General features: G+C 42.6%; 2 protein-coding genes across 2 annotated transcripts in view; one reads left to right on the top strand and one right to left on the bottom strand.

Annotated features, from left to right (window-relative positions):
- LOC137286150 (midasin-like) overlaps positions 1–24972 on the top strand; it is a 130130-nt gene that overhangs the window by 40074 nt on the left and 65084 nt on the right. The window contains exons 39-41 of the mRNA XM_067817826.1: positions 10571–10699; positions 21335–21494; positions 23786–23905. Of these exons, the coding sequence (XP_067673927.1) occupies positions 10571–10699; positions 21335–21494; positions 23786–23905 (409 nt within the window). The remainder of the gene's footprint in view (positions 1–10570; positions 10700–21334; positions 21495–23785; positions 23906–24972) is intronic.
- On the bottom strand, positions 13525–14793 carry LOC137286149 (octopamine receptor beta-2R-like). Its single transcript, XM_067817824.1, has one exon. The coding sequence runs from the start codon at positions 14791–14793 to the stop codon at positions 13546–13548; it is 1248 nt and encodes a 415-aa protein (XP_067673925.1). The 3' UTR covers positions 13525–13545.

The following is a 24972-nucleotide window of genomic DNA, read 5'->3' as shown; positions in this document are numbered from 1 at the left end:
CAAGCTGTGGTTTTCTCATACGGGAATACCCGCCTAAACCCAAATCGTGTGCCTCGGCTTTCAGTTGTTTTACAGTGGGACGTGCTACGGGGGTATGTGATAACAATTCGACTAACCCGGCTCTCCCCAGGTTTGAATAACCCGTGTATCCAAGCTGTTTTGCTTGAGCTTTTAATTGTTTTACCGTAGGAGGGGCTTCTAAACCTAGTAATCTCAACAATGCTGACTTCCGCATTCTAGAATACCCGATCACACCTCTCTGTTTTGCGACCCGCTTGAGCTCGCGCACAGTAGTCATAGTGTTTACACCTAACATAACCAATGTCTAATTGGGCCACAGTAAAGGGAGGTAACCCTTGATAAAAAATATGTGGCTGTTTCACGCACTGTTGGATATAGTGTTCCTTGTGCATGTATTCCTGTATATGAGTAAAACATTTATTTGGTATTGAGTTTGGAGTCTATCTTGAGCAGTCGCCTACGTTCTTTTATGTAGTCCTTTTTATTCTCGTAGATGAGTTGATGTCTGACTACGTTCGCTCCGTGAGCTTTACATAGACAGTAGTGCCCTTTAACCCCGATACCACACACAGAACACGTGTAGTTAGGACTTCCCATATGGAAACAACAGAACCCCTGATTCCTGCATTTCCTACCACAGGCCTCGGTCTTCCCCATAAGTATGTATTCGCATCGGTATGGAGCGGGTCTCATGTTTACTTATATAGGTATTTGATTTAATTGCTTCGCAACCAACGCAGTAGCTGCTATACCCAACACTATGAAGCCCAGTTCACGATTCATTTGTCCATTGGATGGTGTGTAGTACTGAGCGAGTGTGGGTTTATTGAGCGGTTCCAATCGTTTACCAGTTAGTAGGTAGTATTCTTTCATTGCTTCATCGACATCGTTGAATGTTTGAACGGCATGGTTTTCACGCTGGAGTTGTTCGTTAATAAAATCGATCCTCTGGAGGCGTTTTTTAGCGTACTCGGCCTGTGCTTTTTGTAAGTTCTCAGTAGCGAGATCGTGCCGCTTCCTTTCTTCCTGTATTTCAGCCGCGTGATCATCTCGTAGTTTCGAGAAGAGGAAATTACTCCCGGAAAATGCCAGGGCATTCACTAACGCCCCACCGACCATCATAGCTATCGTGGCCATCCCTATATTTATTTCATTATATTATCAGGTATTATCCCTTGTTTTACTAGGATGTCTTTTGTGGCCATCGCCATACCAAGGTTCATTATGAGCATACCCATATCCTGCAGGTTGAAATCTAGCTTGATAGTTGGTTGTTTAAGCACCATTTTAGTCAACCGAGCGTACCCTACGGCTAGACTGGCGACCACTGTGGCGTGGTATGCGTCGTTGACGAACGTTTTCCCCTCAGACATTATGTATATATAAAAATATTTTAAATTATAACATGATATGCGGGTCGACAGTGGGGGTTACCACCTCAGGTACCACCTCACGGTGAGGGTTTCCCTCAGTGGGGGTACCCCCCACACCCCCACGATATAACCACGAGATAGCCAAGGCAGCAGTTACGCCTACAGCCAACAACAGTCGGGGGTTGGTCACTGTAATAATTTTATGTTGGTTACACCACCGTTTTTTACCGGCAGCTACTCTCTTAGGATTCTTCTGTCTGGTTACTGTTGGGGTCACTTCCCTCACTGTGGGGGTTTCCTCCACTGTTGGGGGTGTGGGGGGTACCACCACTGGGGTTTCCTCCTCCTCCCTGGCATCCATCTATACTATTATTATCATTTTTTCTCTCAAATTGACAATGCTTTGCCGTGATAATCGCCGCCGTCACTGGAGCCAACAACATGCCATATTTGTGGTACAGCCCGCAGCTGATAGAGCTCACGGCGTGTTCGATAAAAGGGTCTTTCTCGAGGTCTTCCCACAGGTAAAGTCGGCGCTCTGGTGGAATGGGAAGGAAGTATGACACAATACCGGTGTATATCTGGGTCATAGCCGATCCTATTGTCTTTGTCATTTCTGCTCCGAGCCGGGACTCGTATCTAGCGTACAGCTTATCGATTTCTTCGGCTGACATTTTGTGGATTTTATCCGGAGTGTAGTCTCCAAAGTAATGTTTGGCTTTGCCGCCAACAGCCAACGCCACCAGTTTCTCTCGCTTATCATCAGTGGGGGACACAGACAATTGTTCGAGCAATTCCTCACACTCCATCTTATAATATAACAAGTAAGATTTAGTTTTAACTATATAATACCCAATGCAGACAAAACACAGAGAAATGAAGGTTAAGTTGCACACGACAAACACTTCAAATATCATAGCTATACTTAGCATTTGCTTAGCTTTAGCTTAGCTTTAGCTTAGCTTTGCTTAGCTTTGCTTAGCTTTGCTTAGCTTTAGCACACTCTATATGCTACTGGTTGGTCGGTCTTGAGCACGAGCTTAGCGTGTTTAGTTTCAGCGAGCTGTTTCTTCACCCGTTCCCGTTCTAATTTGCTCATCACATCGTTCTCTCTCAAACACTCCTCGAACGAATCCCTGTCCTTGCAGTGAAATAAGGCCACCCATCGCGTCTGCTCCCTGAGGTCTTTCAACACCGAGTTGAACTTCTGCGTTAGCACCCAGACGCTGTGATTTGCATGCCGGCCGGAGAAGGCCAGGTACGATAGCATGTCTCTCTTTTTTGTTATCTCGCGATTAGCGCTGCAGTCGTCCAGTATGAACAGCGTCGGTTCCCCTTTAAATTTCTCGTGAAGAGCTTTCAACCAGTCCTGCAGGCGTGTTCCAGGGTCGATTTTGTGTACGTCCGGGTCCGTCATCACCCAAGGTCGCGCGTACGTTTTATTCATGCTCAGAGTAGGGCACATGATAACGATGTTATCGAACACATCCTTGTAGTAACCCTCCAACATATCCAACACGAAAACGGTCTTCCCACAGCCAGTCTGCCCGCACACTATGGCGCAGTGTGGGTCAGTGGGGAGTTGGGGGTACCCCTGGGGGTCTCCCCCACTAGTAGATGGCTTGCACGAATCTCCCATTGTCTATATTAAGTTGCGCGTCCATAATAACGTACAGATATAATTTCAACTTACCAGCGGGTTGAGCCTTCTTAGTAATCTGGATGGTTATCCTTTCGCTGCCGTTATCTATACGGCGCCCGCTACCGTGCAGTTTATCATCATCCGTGGATCGCATGTCCAACCATAGGGCGTACTTGGTGGTCAGGTATTCACGATCTGCACGGAGCCTAGGTCCAGGTCCTTTGTTATATAATGTGGGGCTCCCTCCACTGTCCCTGGTAGCTTTTTTATCTCATCCCACTGCTGGTGTGGTCTCATACCATGACTGAACAGCTGGTTGGGCACGCCCTCGATGGTCACTTCCACCTTTTCAATCTCGGGGTTGAAAAACTTCTCGCTGTCCCTCCGGAATGGCTCGTAATCCTCCACGGGGACGACCAGGATACCTTTCATCGATCGCGCCGGCACGTTCAGGTTGATATTCCACACAGTGTTGCTCTTATCTCGCACGACTGATCTATGCCTCAGTACGCGATCGTACAGGATAGCCATCTTCCCAGAGTACTGGCTTCGAACCTGCCTGGCCAGCTCCGGGCTAGTGACCATGTCGAACTCCAGAGAGATGTTGTCTATGGCATAACTGGCCTCATCACCGTTCGGCGTACGCACTACTTTGCTATAGTCGTTAAACGCGAGCTCGTATTCGAGCCTATCACCCAGCGCGGCCTGGTAAAACGGCGCGTGTCCCGTGAGCAACTCGAAGTCGAGCGGCACGCAGAATCGATTCCCGTATGCTCGAGCGATGGCCTTTTCACCGTCCGGTAGCTTGTCTAGCTGGTCTGGCGTGAAGGCATACCCTATGCGCGACCGGGTTGATTTGCTGATGCCCTGGTACACATCATTGACTCGTTCTCCCTCGCTTTTCCAGAGATCCCCGTAGCAGTGAAACACGTCGCTGTCGTCGATACTCAGCACCTCGTTACCGCTGATCTTGACGGTCGTTTTCTTGATGATAGCTCGACCCACGTTCCGCACTAGCTCGCGTTTGTCGTTGTCGGAGGTCAACGTGATATTGAACGCCAGTCGAACAGTGCCTGGTACAATGAGGTCATTCTCACCAAGGTTTGGAAATCTAACCAGCAGAGTTTGATTCTGGTCTATCTTGCTGGGATTGTTGGTGATGGTCACCGACTGGCGCACGGCTCTGGCGCCTAATGGCTCTCTCAATCTTCTGAAAGGATCTAATTTTCTGCCGTACATTGTTATATAAAGGAAATATATTTTTAATACTAATGGATGAAGACATACCTATGGATGATATGTGGGACGATAGTGCCCAGGCATTCAATGATGACCAGGAGACCTCATTCTCGCAAGGTGGCTCACTCATGGAGGGCGCCATCGACGATTATTACAACGCAGTTGAAAATAAATCCAAACTCAAGCCGTTGGGAAGGAACTATTCCAGGTTTACCCTCGATAGCAATGGCACGCTGCGTTTGAAGGCTCACCCGGAGATCGATCTCGTGCATAAACGCACGAGAAAACCGCTTGCTTTATCAACACTGAGCAGTCGACATGGGAGTAACTTTGTCCGCGATGAACTAGGCTTCATAGATTACGGTGGCGCGCGACCTAAGCAGTATCCTCCGAAGTTAGTTCAAAGTCTGGAAGGCATCAGGGACGCCCCATCGGATCAAAACATGACTTATGATATTAAAAAGGTGTTGGCCGACTACGAGAACAAGCCCTCCCTGGGTCTCAAAAATACCTTTCGGGAACTGAAGGGGTTGGACCTGTTGATGCAAACCATTCGTGGTCATCTCTGGAAAAGCACGGCCAAAATGAGTGAGATAGACGACCACATCGCCTATGAAAAGGAAAAACTTGTTGAAGCTGAGGACGAGTCTATGAAAGCCCCCATCGAGAAACGAATACATGATTTGGAAGAGGAAAAGAAGGTCTGGCTGGAGACAGCATCCTCCTTCAAAGAAAAGCTTCGATCCCAGGTCAGCCGTATACGGGAAACCATCAATCAAGTCCTCCACCGAGACACCACGTTAGCAGACAGGATTCGGATATTGTTCCGGGAGCAAGGGATCACCATCGCCAGCATTCTGACTGCATTGGGTTTCATCATATCAACCTTGGTGGTGTCACTGACAGGGGGTACTGTGGGAGTTCCCCACACACACCCCACACCTGGCGGCGGAACCCCCGGTGGTGGGGTTAAAGACTGGATAAAAAAACTAGGGGAACGCCTAGCTAAACTAGCTGGTAAAGCCGCCGAAGCCCTTCCCGGCATCCTGGGTAGCATCGTTTCGTGGTTGTTGGGCGCTCTGGCTAAAACTGCCACGTGGCTCAGTCAAAACCTGTGGGCAGCCATCGTCGCCGTGGCGGGTCTGGTGTACGTAGCGGCTAAGAAATCTTTAACCAAATAAGTCCCAAAGCTACCCCACCAACCACCAGGGCCGTTTTATTATCAATATGATTGGTGGCCTGAATATGGGGGTGTGTAGGGGGTACCTCCACATGAACTTTAGACTCCGGGGGTGGCGCCACTATACCCGTTTCACGTGGTGGGATGTGTGGGATATAGGGGGTGTTAATATCGGGGTTGATACCCAACTTTTGATCCGCCGTGGCTATGACTATTTTGTTGTTATAACCCACCACTTTTTTTACTCTCAGTTGCATATCACTCGGAGCCATGTACAGCCCCACGGCGAACACGTAATTGACTTTCGATCTGGCGTATTCTAACACGTTTTGGTAACGGTCGATGGCCCGCGGGAGATCAACTGGAGAATTGATAGCATCATCAACGTTGGAAACGAACTGTTTCTGAGCGTCGTAAGCAGTTCCCTTACCGATGATGTTGGAACGCGTCATCGACTGCGCACCCAACAGCGCCCACACGTACGTTCGAATCGAGTCGTTCAACCTGACTACCCCGGCACGAGTGAATCCTTTCGACGTGTCCAGCATGAACATTTTCCACCCGTCTGCGGTTGACTGCTCCACTTTCTGGACTGTGAAAGCAACCCCACCTTTAAAGTTCATACGATCATCCCTCCATTCATTACTCGACAAAGCAAAGTCCTGGCGTAGTATATCTCGTTTCAGTAAATCATCACTGACTTCTTTCACTGGTCGCCCCCCATCATAAGGAATACCCAACCCGTGGTTCGGGCCCGGCAAACGCCAATCCGTCTTCGGGTTTATTTCGAATTCATTGCAAATACGTTCGTAGGCCCGTCTATCGTACGGGTTGTTTGTTGCGTCCCACGCTTTGTCCTGTGGGAGGGGGGCGCTGATCTCTTTAAGGATACGTCTGACCTGGTAGTACACGTGGAACTTGAACACAGACTGACTCAGCGGTCCACGCCAAGTGTCGGTCAATGTCACACCACACCCCGTTGTAGCGCACCACACGGCAAAGTTGAATTGATTCTGCCAGAACTGCATAGGGTTGTTGAACCAAGCGTGGACTGCCTTGACGTTAGTCACCGAAAGCTTATACTTATCGAACACATCTAAAAGCTGGGCATTGAAATACAACCCAGGAGCAACCACGATATTCATGGGGGAGAAATCTACGTCCAGTTTAGGGTAAAACACACCAGGGGAATACATTTTAAAACTATTATATTATGAGCATATATACTCTAACATGTACATAACACTTCCAGGAATAACGAGCGGTGAGGCCGTTCAGCTGACGCACGCGATCGATAACACGTCAGGTCAACTCGAAGTCGCACTCTGCGATATCACCTACCTACCGCAATGGACTAACATCAACGCCAGCAACAATAAGCTGTTCGTCAGTGGGGCTCGCAGTCAGATAACTGACGGCTACTACAGCGTGTGCTCTCTAAACGACGAGGTCTTCAAACCCCTGGGAGCCGAACTCAAGATGAACGACTCAAACGGCACAGTGGTGTTAATCAACAACGGAAGAACCTCCTTGAGGCTCGGCCGACCATTAGCGAGGATACTCGGTATGTCTCCTGACGAGATAAAACCAACAACAACCGTCACAGGCACGAAGTTACCCGACCTAGTACCGTACCGAGAGCTGTACATTCATCTCGGTCAGGTGAGCACAACGTACAACATTCAAGGAGGTCACCCTTCCACTATACTGAGAGCAGTGCCGGTGAAAACTGAGAAATACAACGACGGTAGAACCGAGTCATTTTCACCACGGCAGTATAAGAGATTAACCCAGGGCAACATATCTGAGCTGATAATATCGGTGTTAGATATAAATCATAATCCTGTAAATATAGGATACCTCAGCTTAACGCTTCATGTAAAATGACCAGCGCACAAGGGCCCGGAGTGAAAAAATGCGTCAATATCGGGATCTCCGACCTTGGAGACACGCGCGGTTTCGACGCTCCCGGAGTAGATGGTAAATCGTACGCCTTGCAACTGAAAAACAACATTTACAAACGCGTTGAAGTCTCCGGTGGAACCCTAAGTGATATAGTAGATACCACAAGAGCAACAGTCAACACTAAGTACGCCCTTGTCAACACCGGTAATAATAATTGGATAATATACCCATCGTTCGGGGGTAAACTGTTCGACTTAGACGATGTTGAGAGCACTACCGTCGCCCGAAACAAGCCATATATGCTCGTCTTCACCGAAGATGACAAGTGGGTGTTGTTACCCGATAACGACTGGTTTCTCAATATTAGACTCGTCTCTCCCTACGTATTCACGGATAACAAAGACAACCACCTAAACAAAGTCGTGAACAATGGAACCCTGCTCGTGGCTTATGTCCCAACTCAGAGACGTAGCGTAGTCGTCAGCCCACTCAACACTATGGCAGTCCACATGCTATCGAGTAAACTGACCATACAAAACGTGACATTGCAGTTGGTGTCTGAATTCGAAGGCGTGGTCACTATACTAGAGGATCTACCGGCAAACTCAACACTGATCATCAAAGTCTACCTAGGGGAACCATCGGGGAATGATGTCGAGATCGTGAAGGGGATCAAACTCGGGTGGGTGAAACGACACCAGTATCAAGTTTGCAACGTTTACGTGCGGGTGGGTGTTGGAGCCGACACCAGTCTGGAGGGGGTCAACGTGATCGTGGAAAACAAGATATCACTAACCAAGATCTTCCTGCCTGACAACATACACTTCATGGGTATGAAGTTCACCCCTGAATTATTATCAAAAAACCAGTTGGAAATTATATCGTAATAGTATAATAATGACCAGTCATCCCAACACTACACTTAACGACCTAGGAGATACGGATGGATTCGATCAGCCTGGTGAGGAAGACACCTTATATATCCTGCACTTCAAAGACAACGTGTACAGACGGGTGTCGTTATCAGATTTTAAAGAGCCTAAATGGCTGATCAACTTAACATTCACCTCACCTTATATCACATTAAAAGAATTGGAGTTGGTCTCTAAGATTAGGAATAACGGTATCTGGCCCGGGGATTTCATTTCGGAGAGTGAATTTTACATGACAACTCTTGGTATCGAAAAAAAAATGTTAAAGTCTGTACCAAAAAATAAATTAACATTTAGCAATAATTTTTATAGTAGATATCTTGATGAAATATTACTCCCTTTCACACTCATCATAGAAGTCTTCTTTTCCTATTTAGATAATGAAAACACCTCAAGAGTACACCAAATTTTACCCGGGGTGTCAATACACTGGTTTGACGAACACCTAGACCAATATTGTCGTATTGTTATACAACGGGATACCTACGCGGACCCTATAAACCGCTTAATAAGCCTCAGTGGGGTTTTTATTACAACAGAAAAGTATATTAGCCTCTCACCTATTACCCTGACTAATAAGCTAGATCTTGTAGACTTCAAATTCATTAATAAACTTTTAACTGAAACCCAATTAAAATATCTTTCAAAATATATATTATAGGATGGGTCTGTACCCAGTCGTATAGGAAGTAGCGAAGACGCTGGAAACCGTAGATGGGTTCCGCTTGAGGCAGTTATGTGATGTGAAACGCCAACTAGAACAAGACCGTGACACGCGGAAAGCACTATGTAAGAAGTACAATAGAGCTTTCAATATCGTGGACGGGGCTGACACTACCCTTATGGCAACCAGCATGGGACTAGGGGCGGCAGGTGTTGGATTGTTGGCTACCATCGTGGCTGCACCTATAGTGCTAGGTATTGAAATAACGGCAGGGGTGGCAGGGTTGGCAGGGTTGGCAGGGTTGGCGCTTAAGTTAGTATCACGCAGACTGCATCGTAAGGCATTGAAACACGACGAGATCAGGGTTCTGGCCGAAGCAAAGCTCAACACAGTGAGTGAGCGTATTTCCACGGCACTCTCTGACAGTAAGATCTCAGAAGAGGAGTTTCGTTCAATCCTCTCTGAACTCACAAAATATAACGGAATGAAACAAGATATTCGATCCAAGTCTCGTGAGTCTGCTATCAGCGAGGACGAGAAAAAAAAGTACATAGAACAGGGGATACAAAAAGCCCAGCAAGCCTTTATTACGAACACCAAAGTGATCGTAGGCGGTTCACGTTAAACTGTTTCATTGATATAAACGTGACATAGGCCGCCAACTTTTTGTAGTAGGGGTAATAGTAGCAAGAGCTAAGGACCCAACCAAAGCCTTAGTTAGTAAATAAGGTGTTCTAGAGACTTTTTTTTTTTTTTAAAAAAGTGGGATCCAGATAGGGCCCTAGTGAGGTATCTATACCAGCTGGGGGAACACGAGGGTGATAGCCGTAAGCGAGCCACCGATCCTATATGGTCAGTCAAAACTTACAACATAGATAAAGTGGATATGAAAGCCGACGAACCTAACTTGTACTACTTGAGGGATGGGCCGGGTAGGGGGTTTGTAAGAGAAGAATTATTGATCGTACCGTACGGCACAGTGTTACCTCCAACACACGTTAAGTAGTAGGGGTAATAGTAGCAAGAGCTAAGGGCCCAACCAAAGCCTTATTTTGTAAATAAGGCTTTGTAGAGACTTTTCTTGAAAGTGTTTTAAAACCCCCATTGTATATACTACTCATGATATTGCTAAAATATTGCTGAAATAGGATATAAATGCTGAATGTGCCGTAAAACTTAGCTCACTCACTCAGTGCACTTCACTGTGTTCCCAAAGCATGTCATCGTGCAAGGATATAGCTGGAAGAATGTTATAAGTGATGATAAAAACGAAAACCCAACTCACTCACTCACTGTGAGTTTATTGATGTACATACAATTAGGAGCTATCAGTCATCATCATCTCAGGGCTTACTAGTGGCCAAGTGGTGTAATATTTTATTATGTAGAGTTTGGTCAAGCCATGACCAGCTCATTGTTTTAGTCCAAGGTTTGAAGCAACTTTGATCTTTAATTTGTCAACACCCATGTTCTGACAGGCTTCATCTGTGAGTTGATTGTCAACAACCTGCATCCACTGGGGCTTGAACCAACTGAAATACTTTAGCAAGAGATGTCATACCTTGCCCCATGTTTTCGTGTTCAACTCAACATGTGTCTGTCTGTTTGTCTCAGGTTGGACCCCAGTCTTGTGGGAAGTCCAGCATGGTGCGTCTACTGTCGGAGCTGACCGGTGCCAGGCTCCATGTGCTACCTATGAACAGTGCCATGGATACAACGGAACTTCTCGGAGGATTTGAACAGGTAGGCCCACCTTTCTAGGTATTCAGTTTGCATCCATGCTGGATTATGCCCCTTTCAGGTCATGATGTTCACATATATCCATATTAATGTATAATTTGTTAATGTAATCCAACCATGACCTGTCTTTACTTGTTGCCCACCCACGTACTGTGTTTCCTGGTGACACCCACCCATGTCCTGTTTTTATTGGTGACACCCACCCATGTTCAGTTTTTATTGGTGACACCCACCCATGTCCTTTGTTTACTGATGTCATCCACACATGTCCTGTTTTTACTGATGTCACCCACCCATGTCCTGTGTTTACTGATGTCATTCTTCCATGTCCAGTATTTAGTGATGTCATCCACCCATTTCTTGCCATACTGATGTCATCCTGTCATGCCCAGTGTTTACTGATGTCATCCTTCCATGTCCAGTGTTTACTGGTGTTACCCACTCATGTCTTGATTTTACTCATGTCACCCCATTATGTCCAGTGTTTACTGATGTCTCCCACACATGTCCTGTGTTTACTGATGTAATTCTTCCATGTCCAATGTTTACTGATGTCATGCTCTCATGTCCAGTGTTTACTGATGTCACCAACCCATGTCCAGTTTTTACTGATGTCACCCACACGTCCTGTGTTTACTGTTGTCATCCTCCCATGTCCAGTGTTTACTGATGTCATCCTGCCATGTCTTGATTTTGCTGTCACCCCATCATGTCCAGTGTTTACTGGTGTCATCCTCTCATGCCCAGTGTTTACTGGTGTCATCCTCCCATGTCCAGTGTTTACTGATGTCATCCTGCCATGTCTTGCTTTTGCTGATGTCACCCCATCATGTCCAGTGTTTACTGGTGTCATCCTCTCATGCCCAGTGTTTACTGGTGTCATCCTCTCATGCCCAGTGTTTACTAGTGTCATCCTCCCATGTCCAGTGTTTACTGATGTCACCCACTCATGTCTTCACTTTACTAATGTCACCCCATCATGGCCTGTATTTAGTAGTGTCACCCACCCATGTCCTGTTTTTACTGATGTCCCCCACCCAGTGTTTGCAGTGCTTTAATTTACTTGGTGGCCATCGGGGCCTGCTGCTACCTGCATGCTTTAAAATCTACAGGCCATGAATGTAATCTTCAGGCCTGTTTGGTTAAAGTCAAACCAATAGAAACAAAGTAGGCTACATTATACACAGTTTCACACTGATTCTATAAAATCAGATAAAGCCTATGGCTCACTGAGGAGTTTTTATTGTTAGGCTGTTGTTGAAATTCCTGTGCCAACATGCTGAAATACCAGGAATTGATACTGCTAGTTATTGTAACATGATGGATTGTGGATGATTCCCAAATGTTAATCCAGAAAAAAATGGGGAACATTCCAGTTCAAAAATAATTGACAGATGATTTACTGAAGGCCATATGGGCCTGCACATATTTGAAACTGCCGGCACGATACAATAACAACCGGCGTTCAGACTCCGGGCTGGCAGTGATTTCAAATGTTACACCCACTCATGTCCAATCTTTACTGATATCCCATCTTTACTGATGTCATTCACCCATCTCTTGTGTTTACTCTTCACTCACCGAAGCCCTTTTTTACTTTTGCCTTTCCTAACTTCATGACACCCGACCAACTGAAATAAGTAACAAAGACTGTCTAAATATGTAATGCTTTATTCTCATGATCTGTCACACATGCTGATCACCAGACTATGGTGGCAGCCATGTTGCTCAGTATTCAGAACAGGCTGTTCACACCTAATACCTTACAGAGGTTCAGACGAATGTGGGTTCTGACAGGCAACAGAACATTGTTGCCATGTTGATATGTTAATGTGTCTGCTACAAGAGGACACATTCAAGTCTGGTACTGCCTCAAGATGTGTCCTGTGTGTTATCCTGTATCTCGGTGCCACTGAAATAGCCAGGAAATAGTATTTGAAAGTCAGCTTTTGCTTGTTGTGAGTTGTCCTTCGTGGCCAGGATGTTCTGTCTCTGTCATGATTGTGATGTTTTCCTCCATAGAAGTCTTTCTGTGTACCTAAACAACTGACCCGGATGATGTTTTTCCTCCTTCCATTCATTTTGACAGTGAAACTTTAGGGCCACAGCAGAATCTCTGTCACCTTCTGCTTCTGTTTGTTTGTTTTATGATCCCACATTCAGCAACATGAAGGACTCCTTAAGTCCAGCCAAAGTGATGAATTTTCTGTTGATATTACTTTTTCTATAATTGTGATGAAGGTTTCAAGGTCCAAAAATAGATTGTTAAACTTTGTCCTTCCTCCACAAATATTCACTTTGAAACTTATTAATTCCAGTATTATATTTTGTAATTTCTCCATGTCTTTCTTTTACTAATATACTGCCACAAAACAAATCCTCTTTCAAAAAAAAATATTATACTTCCTAAAGTATCTTTGCAACAAACATCACGATATGCTGCAAAAGTATGTACTCTTTTGTCAAAGCATGTCACACATAAATCTGCTTGTGTCCATTAATTGTTCCACCAAATAATCAGCTGTTACTGAACTCCAGTGGCGACTGGTGTCATGTCAAGCAGATAGTCTTCATTTAATGTCACTTCATTTGTTTCCTCATTTCCTGCATTGTCTCCAGTTGAAAAGAATTTAAATATAAATTGACTCTTCTCAACTGTATGTCATATTTTCCACCTCACACAGTGATGATCAATCAGCGGATTTATCATATCTAACTGCCCTAGTCTCAACATTTGTATCAACTGATTCCTTGATATGTATAGACGGTTCCAGTGATTTCCAGGTTTCACTGTCTTTGTATTTCACATTCATAACAATTCGCTGATTCCTACAGCACTCCTCGCAATATCAGTATATCAGCGTGGATCCCTCATAGTTTAAAGTCAGTGGTTGCTCGGATGATGCAAACCTCTCATTGTCACTTCCGTCAGCATCATCGTTGATGGCACCACCTCGAAGTGGTTGATGGGATGGTGTAGACTCAAAGTTCTCATTCATGAATCCTGTGTCGTAAGCTTTGTACTTCTGATGTAGTTTGTGTCGGAGTGCTTCTTTGGATCGGGATGTCTTCATGGGGAGTGAGTTGCTGTACACCTCTCGTGTGAGAGTCTGACGTTGGAAAAGGTCATACAGTATCATGCCGCAGAAGACAGGTGTGGTGAGAGGATGAGTCCAGGCGAAGATGGTGAGGTATCGGTACACGTGGGCGGGCTGGGCGTAGTGAATGTCAAACAGCGTGAGGAGGAACAGCGGATACCAGAACAGGGTGTACGACCCCACCATCATTACCATGATGATCACACGACGCATGTAGATCTTTAAGTTCTTTAAAGCTTTCTTTTTGGCGATGTCATCAAATTCTATGTGATGCTCATCATCTGAGGAATCAGTTGCATTCATTTCCATGGAAATCGTCTGATGGATCAGTGTCCATCTGTGACATTTAGACTGAGAATGTAACTTGCGATAAAATTGCACGAAACTGACGACAGACACCATCAAAGCTCCGGACACCAACAGCACCCACAGAACATGGATGACGAAGTTGCTGGGTTTGCCGTAGAGGAAGACACAGCTACCGATGTCATTGTTGTACTCAGTGGTGCCAGGGATAAACACGACACCAAGATGGAGGAGGATGGTGGTGAACCAAATCATGAAGAGCCCAAAGACGATACAGCAGTAGTCTCCCCTTGTTTGACGTTTGCCCTCCTGCAGCTGATACTCTTCGTTGATGAGGATGGCAAGAAGGTTGTAGGCAGTAAGCGTCATCAGGAAGATGTACGAGGCTCCCAGAGTGTTACAGTACTGCACATGAGTGTTCATTAATAAACTGTAGCCAAATGGAATACACATCAGAGACTTTATAATGTCCAACAAGCAGTGATGACAGAGGAAAGCGGAGGAGGACTTTCGGAAACTACGGATTACAAAGATGGCTGCTATTGTTACCAGGTTGCCAAGCCCCCCTATGACTGCTACCATGATCAAAATGGCGCCCTCTGTACGTTCAACTGGGGTCGGTGGCAGCCATGTGTAGTTCTCCACCGACACAGCACCATCATCATGGGTGGCGATAATGTACTCTTGAATCATGGTGAAGACGGTGGTGAAGTGCTGTCCCAAGTTTGTGCAGACGTTATATTTGGATGTCACAGGATTGGATATTTTTAAACTTGATCTCAAATTAGTTATTTGTTCCTGAGCATTGATTCTCCGAGCAAATAAGCATTCTCATAGTCAGGATATAATTTTCCATCATCTTTCTTCATCAATAGAGGGTGTTTCACCATCAGGGGCAAACTGTCACATCAAGGATGCCTGGTTTTAAATAACACCTGCAAAAAAAACCAAATTATTATCTTTTAGGAATGTGAATTCATAACATTTTTCAATGTACTTTCAAAAAACATTTTCTCAAATATTCACATTCTTTTGCAAATATTCTTATAACATATATGTTTCTCACTATGAAGTAAGTGTTAATATGTTACCATCTCCAGCCACTGTTGGATTGTTTTGTTAGAAGACGAGGTATATCTGAACAGGAACATGGCCAGAGCAGCTCTTGTATAAATAAAGTGATTTTGAGTGTGTTTTATAGTTGAGTTAGTTACAGACTGATAGCTCTATTTCCCAGGCACATGTTGCAGAGTGAGGCTTTTCAGTCAGTGTTTGCAGCAAGCTGATCGACAGGTCTAAGTGAAACTAATTCATATCAGTGTGTGATCAAAACTCATGATTCCGTGATTTAGCTGTGAAATTCTGGCAAATTAATAACTTGTCCATTTGTCAATACTGCCATGTGAAATTGATGTCTCTCTGCACAGGCTAGCAGCAAGTAGCTCAGGCTTCACAAATGTGCACGGCAAATTGCTGATGTAATAAGGTTTCTCTTCATCGCTCTACGATTCACTCGCAACATGCCATGTCCCTCAGATAATTAATTTTTGTCTTGGAAGTGATTGTGGAAAAAACGTTAGGACTGTTTTATCTTATAAACCTTAAATCAATGTTTGAGTCGAGTGGGCTCTGCTGGGCTCAACTTGTGGCTCTGCCCGATTATGGCCTGTCTGGGCCATCACTCTCAATAGCCGACTTGGCTCGCTACAGGGGCTGCCTCTCACAATAATGTCTTTTTGATGGGATATAACTTTCTAAATACACACTTTTACATTTCACTCACTTAGAAATATTTCATTTGTTTCGTATTTTGTCAAATAAACTAGACATTTTTCATCTGAAGAATGCTGGTTGTTGAACAAAAAGAAGCAGAACTGTGTTTGTTTTATGGGATGCGTCCCAGAAAATGAAAGATTAGACAGAAAACATAAATAATACTGAATCAAGAATAGAATTGTTTCAAGATCCTGAAACAAAGGAGAAATAAATTTGGTTAACGAAATAGCTGGTAGAAATGATTGAAATCTATTAGGTCAGGTTATGGTATAATGATGGTTCTAGTCACATTCAACTCAGATTTCTTCAATCATGTTATAAAGTATTGATTATGTAGGAGTTTTTATTCATCTTTATTGCAGAAGCAGGGAAAATGGATGCGTATATGATACTATTGACCTGAAGATGTTCAAACTGCTTTGGCATGCATCTCTTTCTCTGTAGAGAATGAAATATTTTTGGCAGACTTTTAATATTTTAGCAGCTCTCCAACTGTGTAAGATTCTGTGCTTGTTTACAATATTTCAGAGCTCAATAAGCCCAATTTTGTTAGAGTAGTGCTGAAAATATATAGCGTGTATATATATCATAGTGACCCTCAGTTCATGCTTGATATATGAAGACGGTAATGGAGTGCTCTTTACGTTAGTAATGAACTAGATAAGTACAGGAAAAACAATGTTTGTATTACCTCATATTGTGTGATCAGCAGCCATTAGGGCTGCCACAAGAGTGAATGTATCAGACAATGATATATATATGTTCATATATCTGTGCAGTAGGCATCAGGAGAAAGCATGAATGAGCACAGTCTTCCTTGTATTTTCTATTTCTGTGGTGCTATGTGACCCGATCTGACCAGGTTATAGATGGACGTTTACAGCCAGACATTAACTGTGTGAGTCTTCCTATCTGGGGGCTCAGCTGAAGTCGACATGGCTGATAATAAAACATCAGCATCACCACATCAACCAGTGCTTCACAGCCTTTATGCCTTACTTTTATGCATTGTTGTGTATCTTTTCAAAATGTACACGACTTTCATGTGTGGAGTCTTTTACTTTTATGTCTTCCTTTGTTGAAGATGTGAAGGTTGTAAGGGCAGACAGAGATTGAAATAATCCCATCTGTGAGAGATGTCACATGGGTTGTCTGCTGTCTCTAGATCTGCTTCGGACTTTGGGAGGTACAGAATCCTAAGGAGCCTACTTGTCCATGGCTATTAAGAGTTTCAAAAGGCAAGCGAGATGAGTAATGCTCATTGATTGACTGTGTCTCACAAAAGACAAATTGTTGCCATGTTTCTGAAGGACATTTGAAGCTTGCCATTTTTGGTTATATTGAAATTATTAATAAATTATAAATTGTCAAGGGTTTCTAGCATTTAGGGTGATAATTTGAAATTAATTTTATCCAAGACACTGACTCACAGTCCATTAAAGGACAGTCTCATTAAAACACCTATATCTATTCTGTCTACTGTTCCACCTCGGTACCTTACCAATCCTAAATTAATCAGCAATTGAAAGGGTACATTGCAGGAAATGTAATTAAATTTAAGCTAGTAATCATTACATGGTGTAAGTAAATGTAACAGGGTAGTTCATGTCATCAAATGATGGATTTGACGACTTAGCATGTAACAGATGAACAGGCACAGGTTTTAATTGTTTTGACATTAAATGGCTGGTGTCCACTGGAGGAAAGGCTGACATCACGGACACTTCCTGATGGTATTACTGACAGTCTTCATTAATCTTGGTGTTCACTTTCAAGATAATGTGGAAAATACAGAACAATTTATTAAAAGCTGTCAATATTTCATGTAAGTTCGATCAGTGGCATTGTTCAAGTAATACTATGCAGTCTGGCAAATAGCACTGACTACTGCAAACAAAGTTCATTTTGAATTTTGACTTTAAGCTTATATGGATCCATTGTGTGATTGGCCCCAGTTCACAGCTGGTAGATTTCCCTCCGGAAGACAAAGCGTGACAGATGACATCTTAATGCATTCCGTCTCTATACTTCTTGTGATTGAGCTTCCGCTCTCATGATGACTTCAATCGCCTCTGGACTTACAACTTTAATATGGATGTGGAGATTATCAGATAACATTCTGTTATCCGAAGTAGTTTTACAAATTTAACATGCTTTCAATTCCATGGTCTAGTATTTTATTTTGAAGTTAAGGGTTTATAGTAACTGAAAGATTAGACCCCAGTTCAATCATCAAATCCCTCCTGCTGAAGATGTCACCATTTTGGATGTAGAGAGTATCTTAGTAACTTATTAATTCCTTGCTTTTAAGCCATTAATGTCTCTTTGTTGTGGAAACAACCTTGTGTGTTTAAGCTTGTGATGAAAGTGTTGCCGTCATTTACGTGTGAAGTCTGGTGGATCATGTCCTTTTGAAGCGCTCCTTATTTTGCCCGAGCTTCATCGTTTCAGATCAACACCTGATATTGTGGTAGATTCATGATGATTAAAGCCAGAAGCTTTCAACTTTCTTCCTCACAAAAACACTAAATACACAACAAGCCTTTGAAACAAGGTATAGAGTAAGCTCCACATCTTGACAAATCTAGGGAAAATGAGCTCTTTAGCACACAGACGTCACTCTTCCATGGGAAGTGTTTTTATCAATATTGGATCTCTCGATTGATGTGTTCTTACTTGTTTCCACAATAGTGGTATCAGGCCGAGGATGAAATGTCAGTGGCTACACTGCAGTGTTAGACAGGATTGTGGCTTCTCTGTCGCTTGGCTGTCATATCAGGCTTAGAACCATGAAGTAGAACAGATCAGTCCCCTGGAGACCGTCAATTTATATTGTGTGGGGATGTTTGTCTCTTTAAGGGAGATACACTAATTTTTATTGTGGGGATGTTTGGCTCTTTAAGGAGATACGCTGAGTTTTATTTTATGGTTCTTGTCCCAGTGGTTTTGTTGTTTGATGGTAGCAGGATTGCCTTGTCAAGAGAGGATGTGTGGGTAAATCATCACAGTTGCTTCAGGGCTCTTGAAGGAGAAGAAATGGAATAAAGGACAAATATTTCAGCTAATTTCCTTGTAACTGGTCTCTAACTACTTTTTACTGTTTTTCAATTTCCTATTTTAGAAGGTTTGTTAAGATTTTGTTAAATGGATGGTGCAAAAATGATTGGGTTTATTTGTGAAGAAAGAATATTTTAATTTTCAAGCCAGGAGATGAAAGATATCAAGATAGAATGATTCTGCATGGCAGGAAATGGTAGTAGTCATCAAAATGGGGGCTTATGTCAGGAATTCAAACACTTTTGGAAATATAAAATCTAATCTGAAAACAAAATAAAGCGTGCAAATCATAATTTTACAGAAGTTCTGCAATGAATGTGTGTTGACCAAATGATGAATGTGACTTCTTACATCAACTATGAGTAGTTAAGATGATAATTGTGAGGAATTCTATATTAGGTCAGACAAATTTTATTTCTCGCTTTACATACTCTTATCCTCAGAAAACCTAAATTCGGGAGGGGAAAAAAATATAAATAAAATCACCAGTCAAAGTAATATTCCTTCTAAATGTTAAATAATTTTTACTTCTGTGTATATGGGGTTAAAATTTAACAACTACCCCCTACCCCACCCACCAAATTTGGTGACAGTGTACATAGGGGGATTATACAGAGACCAGTTAATTTGGGTGACTTTGACCTTATCTTCAAGGTCACCATGACACTGTGACCACTTTTCAAACTTACTTTGTCTCCAGTATTTTAACAGCCTAGATAATTATGCAGACACCAGTCAGTTTAGGCAGCTTGTATGTAACCAAAAATATAAAACGTAGTAAATATGTTATAAATATTTCATTCTTCTCTAACGGCAGGGGACATTGCAATATTAATGGCAAACACTTGTCATTTCGTATTCTGGAAAAATAGCAGGAACTTCTGTTAAACAAGAAATAAGATTGGTCTGGCCTTATAGAAAAACATTTAAAAGACACAGATTTTTTCATATTACCTACTGTGGTTTATTTGTCAGGGCATCAAACAGTTGCTGTAGAAATGTGAAAGACTGGATGTTCTTAAACTTCTTTTGAGTAGTATATTTCCATGGTGCTGAGTATACCATGCCAAATGAGTCATGTCTTAGGTGTGTATATCCAACACTGAAGTGGTGCCAGAACTCTCCTATCAACACTGACTGTTGATAATTGATTCCTCAGCTCAGAAGGTTTGACTGATAGATTATATAAGGATTATATCGACTGTCACAAAGAGGTTGAATAAGTCCGTCGGTAATTCAGGTTAAATTTGGCAGATATCCTCCCGAGCAAACATGTGGGAGAGTAATGATGCTGTGATGGTAGCACTGATAGAGAGACTGTGTGATGAGCGCAGACTGATGGCGTATTAGGCCCCCACACTATCAAATGTATCTCTGCCAAACTCAGATTAAGTTTGTTAAATACATGCCCAAACGCAGGAATCGGTAAGATCAATTTATCTGAAAAACTAGTAATTTATGATGCTTAGGTGGGAGGCAAGGTAGCACAATGGAGATAGTGTTGGTGTTGTGTGACTATTAATGTATGATTTTGGAAAAGCAAGGACTCTGTCCTCACTTACACAGCAGAGGCTCTCATGGTTATTTCAGAAAGAGCAGATATCCTAAAGGATCATTTGAGTGTGCCAACCCGAGTCAGCAGTCATACTTCTTTAAACCATGTTCAAGTTCTCCAGAAGGGATTGGGAGAAAATTGCCTGTTTCTTACTATCTAGGGGTTGAAGCTTTGAAGGTCTCCACATTGGGCTTTAAATGCTGCCCTGGAAAAATATAAATTCTATTGAATCATTTCTGCAAAACTTTAAATTCCACACTGTTGATGACATGGACACCTTATGTAGTCCCACGTTGTTGAAGTTCTTCACCACAGTCAATTATGGCTGTCATCAGGCATATAAAAAATACCAAATAAAATTGTGAATCATCAATCTTAAACTTCATCTCCTTTGAAACACTGTACCATTGGTAGTGATTCTAGTGAAACTGTATAAGCTTGCTGCAATCGATGATGACACCTACAAACCATTCACATCTGATTTTCAATATGGCCTCAATGGCAGCCATATTGAAATAGCTATATGTGTCCTTTACTTGGTCTGTTTTGCTCAATGTTATATCATAATATTGCATCATTTTATACTGAAAGAATGCGAAGCATTATGGAAGTTTGGTTCCTTGTTCCATGCACGTTCATCCTTGCTGTTTATGCAGGAAATATTTTGAGAACACTGCTTACACCATGTTTTAAATGTCTGTTGATGTTTGGAACAACTGACTACTATGGCTGTGTCCAGTGTCCGAGGGCTGTTTGAATGAATTTTAGAAATTTATGTTACACTAGATTTATCAGATCATTTTGATAAACTAGTAAATTTACATGTAATGCCATTTGTTTTATCAGGCGGATATATTTCGCTATGTGGAAGAAGTTGGAACTGAGGTCGAGAAGTTTGTGAAACATGTACAGAGGGAGCTATTGTGTAAACAGACAACCTTGACCTCTACTACAGTTCAAACGTTGGATCGTGAATGGTCCGTCTACAGAAGTTTAGCTGCACAAGGTAATAACAAACATTCTGTTTTTATGTCTAGATGCAAGTTATATACGTTTATCAATGGAAGCATTTCTGCTCCACACTTGTGCTCATGAATGATTCCAGATATCAAAGCCTGTCGTCTATTTATGTGGGCAATGGTCAGTGCTTGATTATCATTATTATTATCATTATCCTTGCTACCCAGCGAGAATGAATGGTTGAAGTGAATTACTTTTTACAGTGTCAGCTGGCTTGCTGCTATACCTGTTACAGGAGTGTATTTTGCTGTTATTGATATATTATGTTGTTTTTTATGCCAACTGTGGTTGTAATCTACAGGTTTGTCCACAGAAAATGTCACACGCTCACTGACTCATGCAAATCTGATGTCGCTTGACACAGCCATTATTGAACTTGCTGACAGGGGACTGACTTGGTGCGCAGCGAGTGGTTGACATCTCTTTTAAGACATCTGTGGCAGAAGAGTGTTTAAGTTTTTAGCGTGATCCCATCTGAACTACTTGATGCATGAAAGCTGGTCCAATTACTGCAGAAAGCTCTCAGTGTCACTATCTCTTCCAAGTAAAGTTCACAAAGTAGAAAGGTCACAGAGTATAAATATCTGCTGGAGGAAATTAGATTTTGTCATATGTTGATTGTCACTAATACGATATTTGTATCTTGTAAAAGATTGCTAAAAAAGCACACTTTGGATGAATTAAACCAAGAGTCAGTATTATGAGAATTAGATGAGGACACATTGTCAACCTTCACTTTTACACACTGAAAAACTTTAATGTTGATTTACTTCTTTAATGATGTGCGCAGGTGGGTAGCTTAATCTATAAAGTGTTAATTTGTCAGGCCTCAAGGTCCAAGTTCTTTTCTTAACACAGCTATCATGTTGAAGTCCATTTCTGCGCTCTTTCTCTCTCCACCATCCCACCCCCAGCTACTCACTCACTCACTGACTCCCATGATTTTAAACCCATCCTCTGTTATTGAGGTCGGAGATGATGTCTAAGTACTGACATAGGTGAGTCATCAAATCGTTATGCACTAAGTAAATTTATTGTTTTTTCCTAAATTTTCTTTTATCAAGTAGGAGACACCAAATAAACAACATGTGATGATAAATTATTGGGATGTTCACATCATGTGTGATATGACGGTGTTGACCGTGGGAAGTAAACAGACATGCAGGTTCCAATGTATGATCACAGAGACAAGGAAGGGCTGTAGAGATCGATCTTGTCATCACTAGATGTACAACACTGACATAGATTGTGATATTGTCTTAAGTGGTAACCTTGTACAGACACCACCAGCTGGAATATAGTTGGAATGTGGTGTTGAACAGCAAACAAACAAGCCTTAGGGGTGCAAAGCTATCTCAGACCCTCAGATGATCGTAACTCACCTACCTATTATAACCTGAAAGGAAATAGTAAACTATAAACCTCCGGAAAGTCGAGAGAGGAAAAAGTAGGGAAATGTAAGTGTAATCAAAGTCAGTGAGTGAGTTTATTTTATTTAATGACTCTTTTGGCAATATTCCTGCAATATCATATCAAGGGACACCAGATATGGACCGCACACACTGTGCCTATCTGTGGAGTCGATCCTGGATCTTTGGTGTGACAAACAAATGCATTAACCATTAGGCTACTGCACTGCCCCTATATGCAATCTAAACACAGATCATCTTGAATTGACTTAATGCATCCCAAGATTAAGGAGAGCATTCACAACCAGAAGCTTGTGTATGTAATAAGAAACTCATTTCATGACTTGAGAAATCGCTTTCCTTCAGGAATATAGTATCATGAATCTTATGGGTTTCTTGGAGGAGGGTGTTCATTAAAAATTATAAGTAGAATTTATCCAGTAAATATGTTCATATTCAAGAAACTTATCATCATAAAAAGTATTATTTATTATTCTGGATCTTGGGCAAATTGGTGAAATGACTTTCAGTGAAGGTCCCGGGGTAGAAAAGGCCTTCAGCAACCCATGCTTGCCATAAAAGGTGACTATGCTTGTCGTAAGAGGCGACTAACGGGATTGGGTGGTCAGACTAGCTGACTTGGTTGACACATGTCATCGGTTCCCAATTGCACAGATCGATGCTCATGTTGTTGATTACTGGATTGTCTGTTCCAGACTCGATTATTTACAGACCATCGCCATATAGCTGGAATATTGCTAAGTGCGACGTAAAAGTAAACTCACTCACTCACTCACTCACTCACTCACTCACTCACTCACTCACTCACTCACTTTCAGTAATGAGACTCTTCTCCTGTCCTATTCAGGTTCAGGTCATGTGGTTTCCACTGTTGAGGAATACGAGTGTTTGAAGGCCAAGGTGAAGGCCATCTGCTCAGTGTTGATGCTACTTCAGAAGATACTCAACCAGAACAAACTGTTGCAAGGTGGGTTCAGGGAACATTACTCCCTGGTCTTAGGACGTTTGGAGAACTCATTGATATGACATCAGACTTTTACCCTTTCAAACCCGGTATTTTGCAGATTTTAAAGAAAATGACTTGACAGGAATCTGTCCCCAGCCTGAATGTCTGACTGTAGTCCTTTGTAGGAGTTGGTTTGGAGCTTTAGTGTGTCAGACAGATAAATCGGGGAATCACTGCAGGATTTAATGCATTAATTGTGGAGTCAGGCAAAGTTTCACCAATTCATTCAACCATGTCTTCCGATTAATGCTTTGATGTTGGAGGAGGTCGTCATGACACTTTATGTAAATCGTTACATTTGAAAATTGACTTGTTTATTTTTGTTCAAAGTAATGTTTTCTATGTTTTCTACTCTGTTAGTGTTATTGGCTGGTTACCATCACAAGTGTTATAACCCCTTGTCACTGTCAACTTGTATTACACATTGGTCACCATCCACTAGTGTTATTTGTGGACACTATCCACTAGTGTTATTTGTGGACACTATCCACTAGTGTTATTTGTGGACACTATGCACTTGTGTTATTTGTGGACACTATCCACTAGTGTTATTTGTGGACACTATGCACTTGTGTTATAACGTGGGCCCAGTTGTTCAAAACCCGGCTATCTTTTAACCACTGGTTAAATCCTCTTAACCAGTCGTTAAAGTTAACCAAGTGTTAAAAACATTTCTCAAGACCTGGTTATCTTTAACCCACAGTTATCTTGGCGTTAAAGTTAACACACCTACGGACCGCTGCTAAATAGTTAACCGTGTTGTTTACATTGGCAAGATGGCATTGGTCATTCAACCGAACGCAGCATGCATGGTGCTGTTAAGAACCAAGGACAAGAGAAAGTTTATCGTGCTTATGATTTCAACATAACAGATTATTCGGATAGTGAACTGTGTATGCATGACAGGTTTGGAAGGAGGTCTATCGAGTATGTGATGAACACTGTAAGAGATATTCTTAACCATACATTAACATTCACTTACGACTGAGAGACATTTACTTCTTGGCATTGGGAGAGGTACGAAAATA

The sequence above is a fragment of the Haliotis asinina genome, chromosome 6 (genome assembly GCF_037392515.1).
Source record: "Haliotis asinina isolate JCU_RB_2024 chromosome 6, JCU_Hal_asi_v2, whole genome shotgun sequence".
Classification (NCBI taxonomy): Eukaryota; Metazoa; Mollusca; class Gastropoda; order Lepetellida; family Haliotidae; genus Haliotis; species Haliotis asinina.
Note: the sequence above shows the minus strand (reverse complement) of the source record. Positions and strands in the feature narration are given on the sequence as shown.

Coding starts and splice junctions, on each gene's coding strand:
- LOC137286149 (XM_067817824.1), bottom strand. CDS start 14,793: ATGATTCAAGAGTACATTATCGCCACCCATGATGATGGTGCTGTGTCG.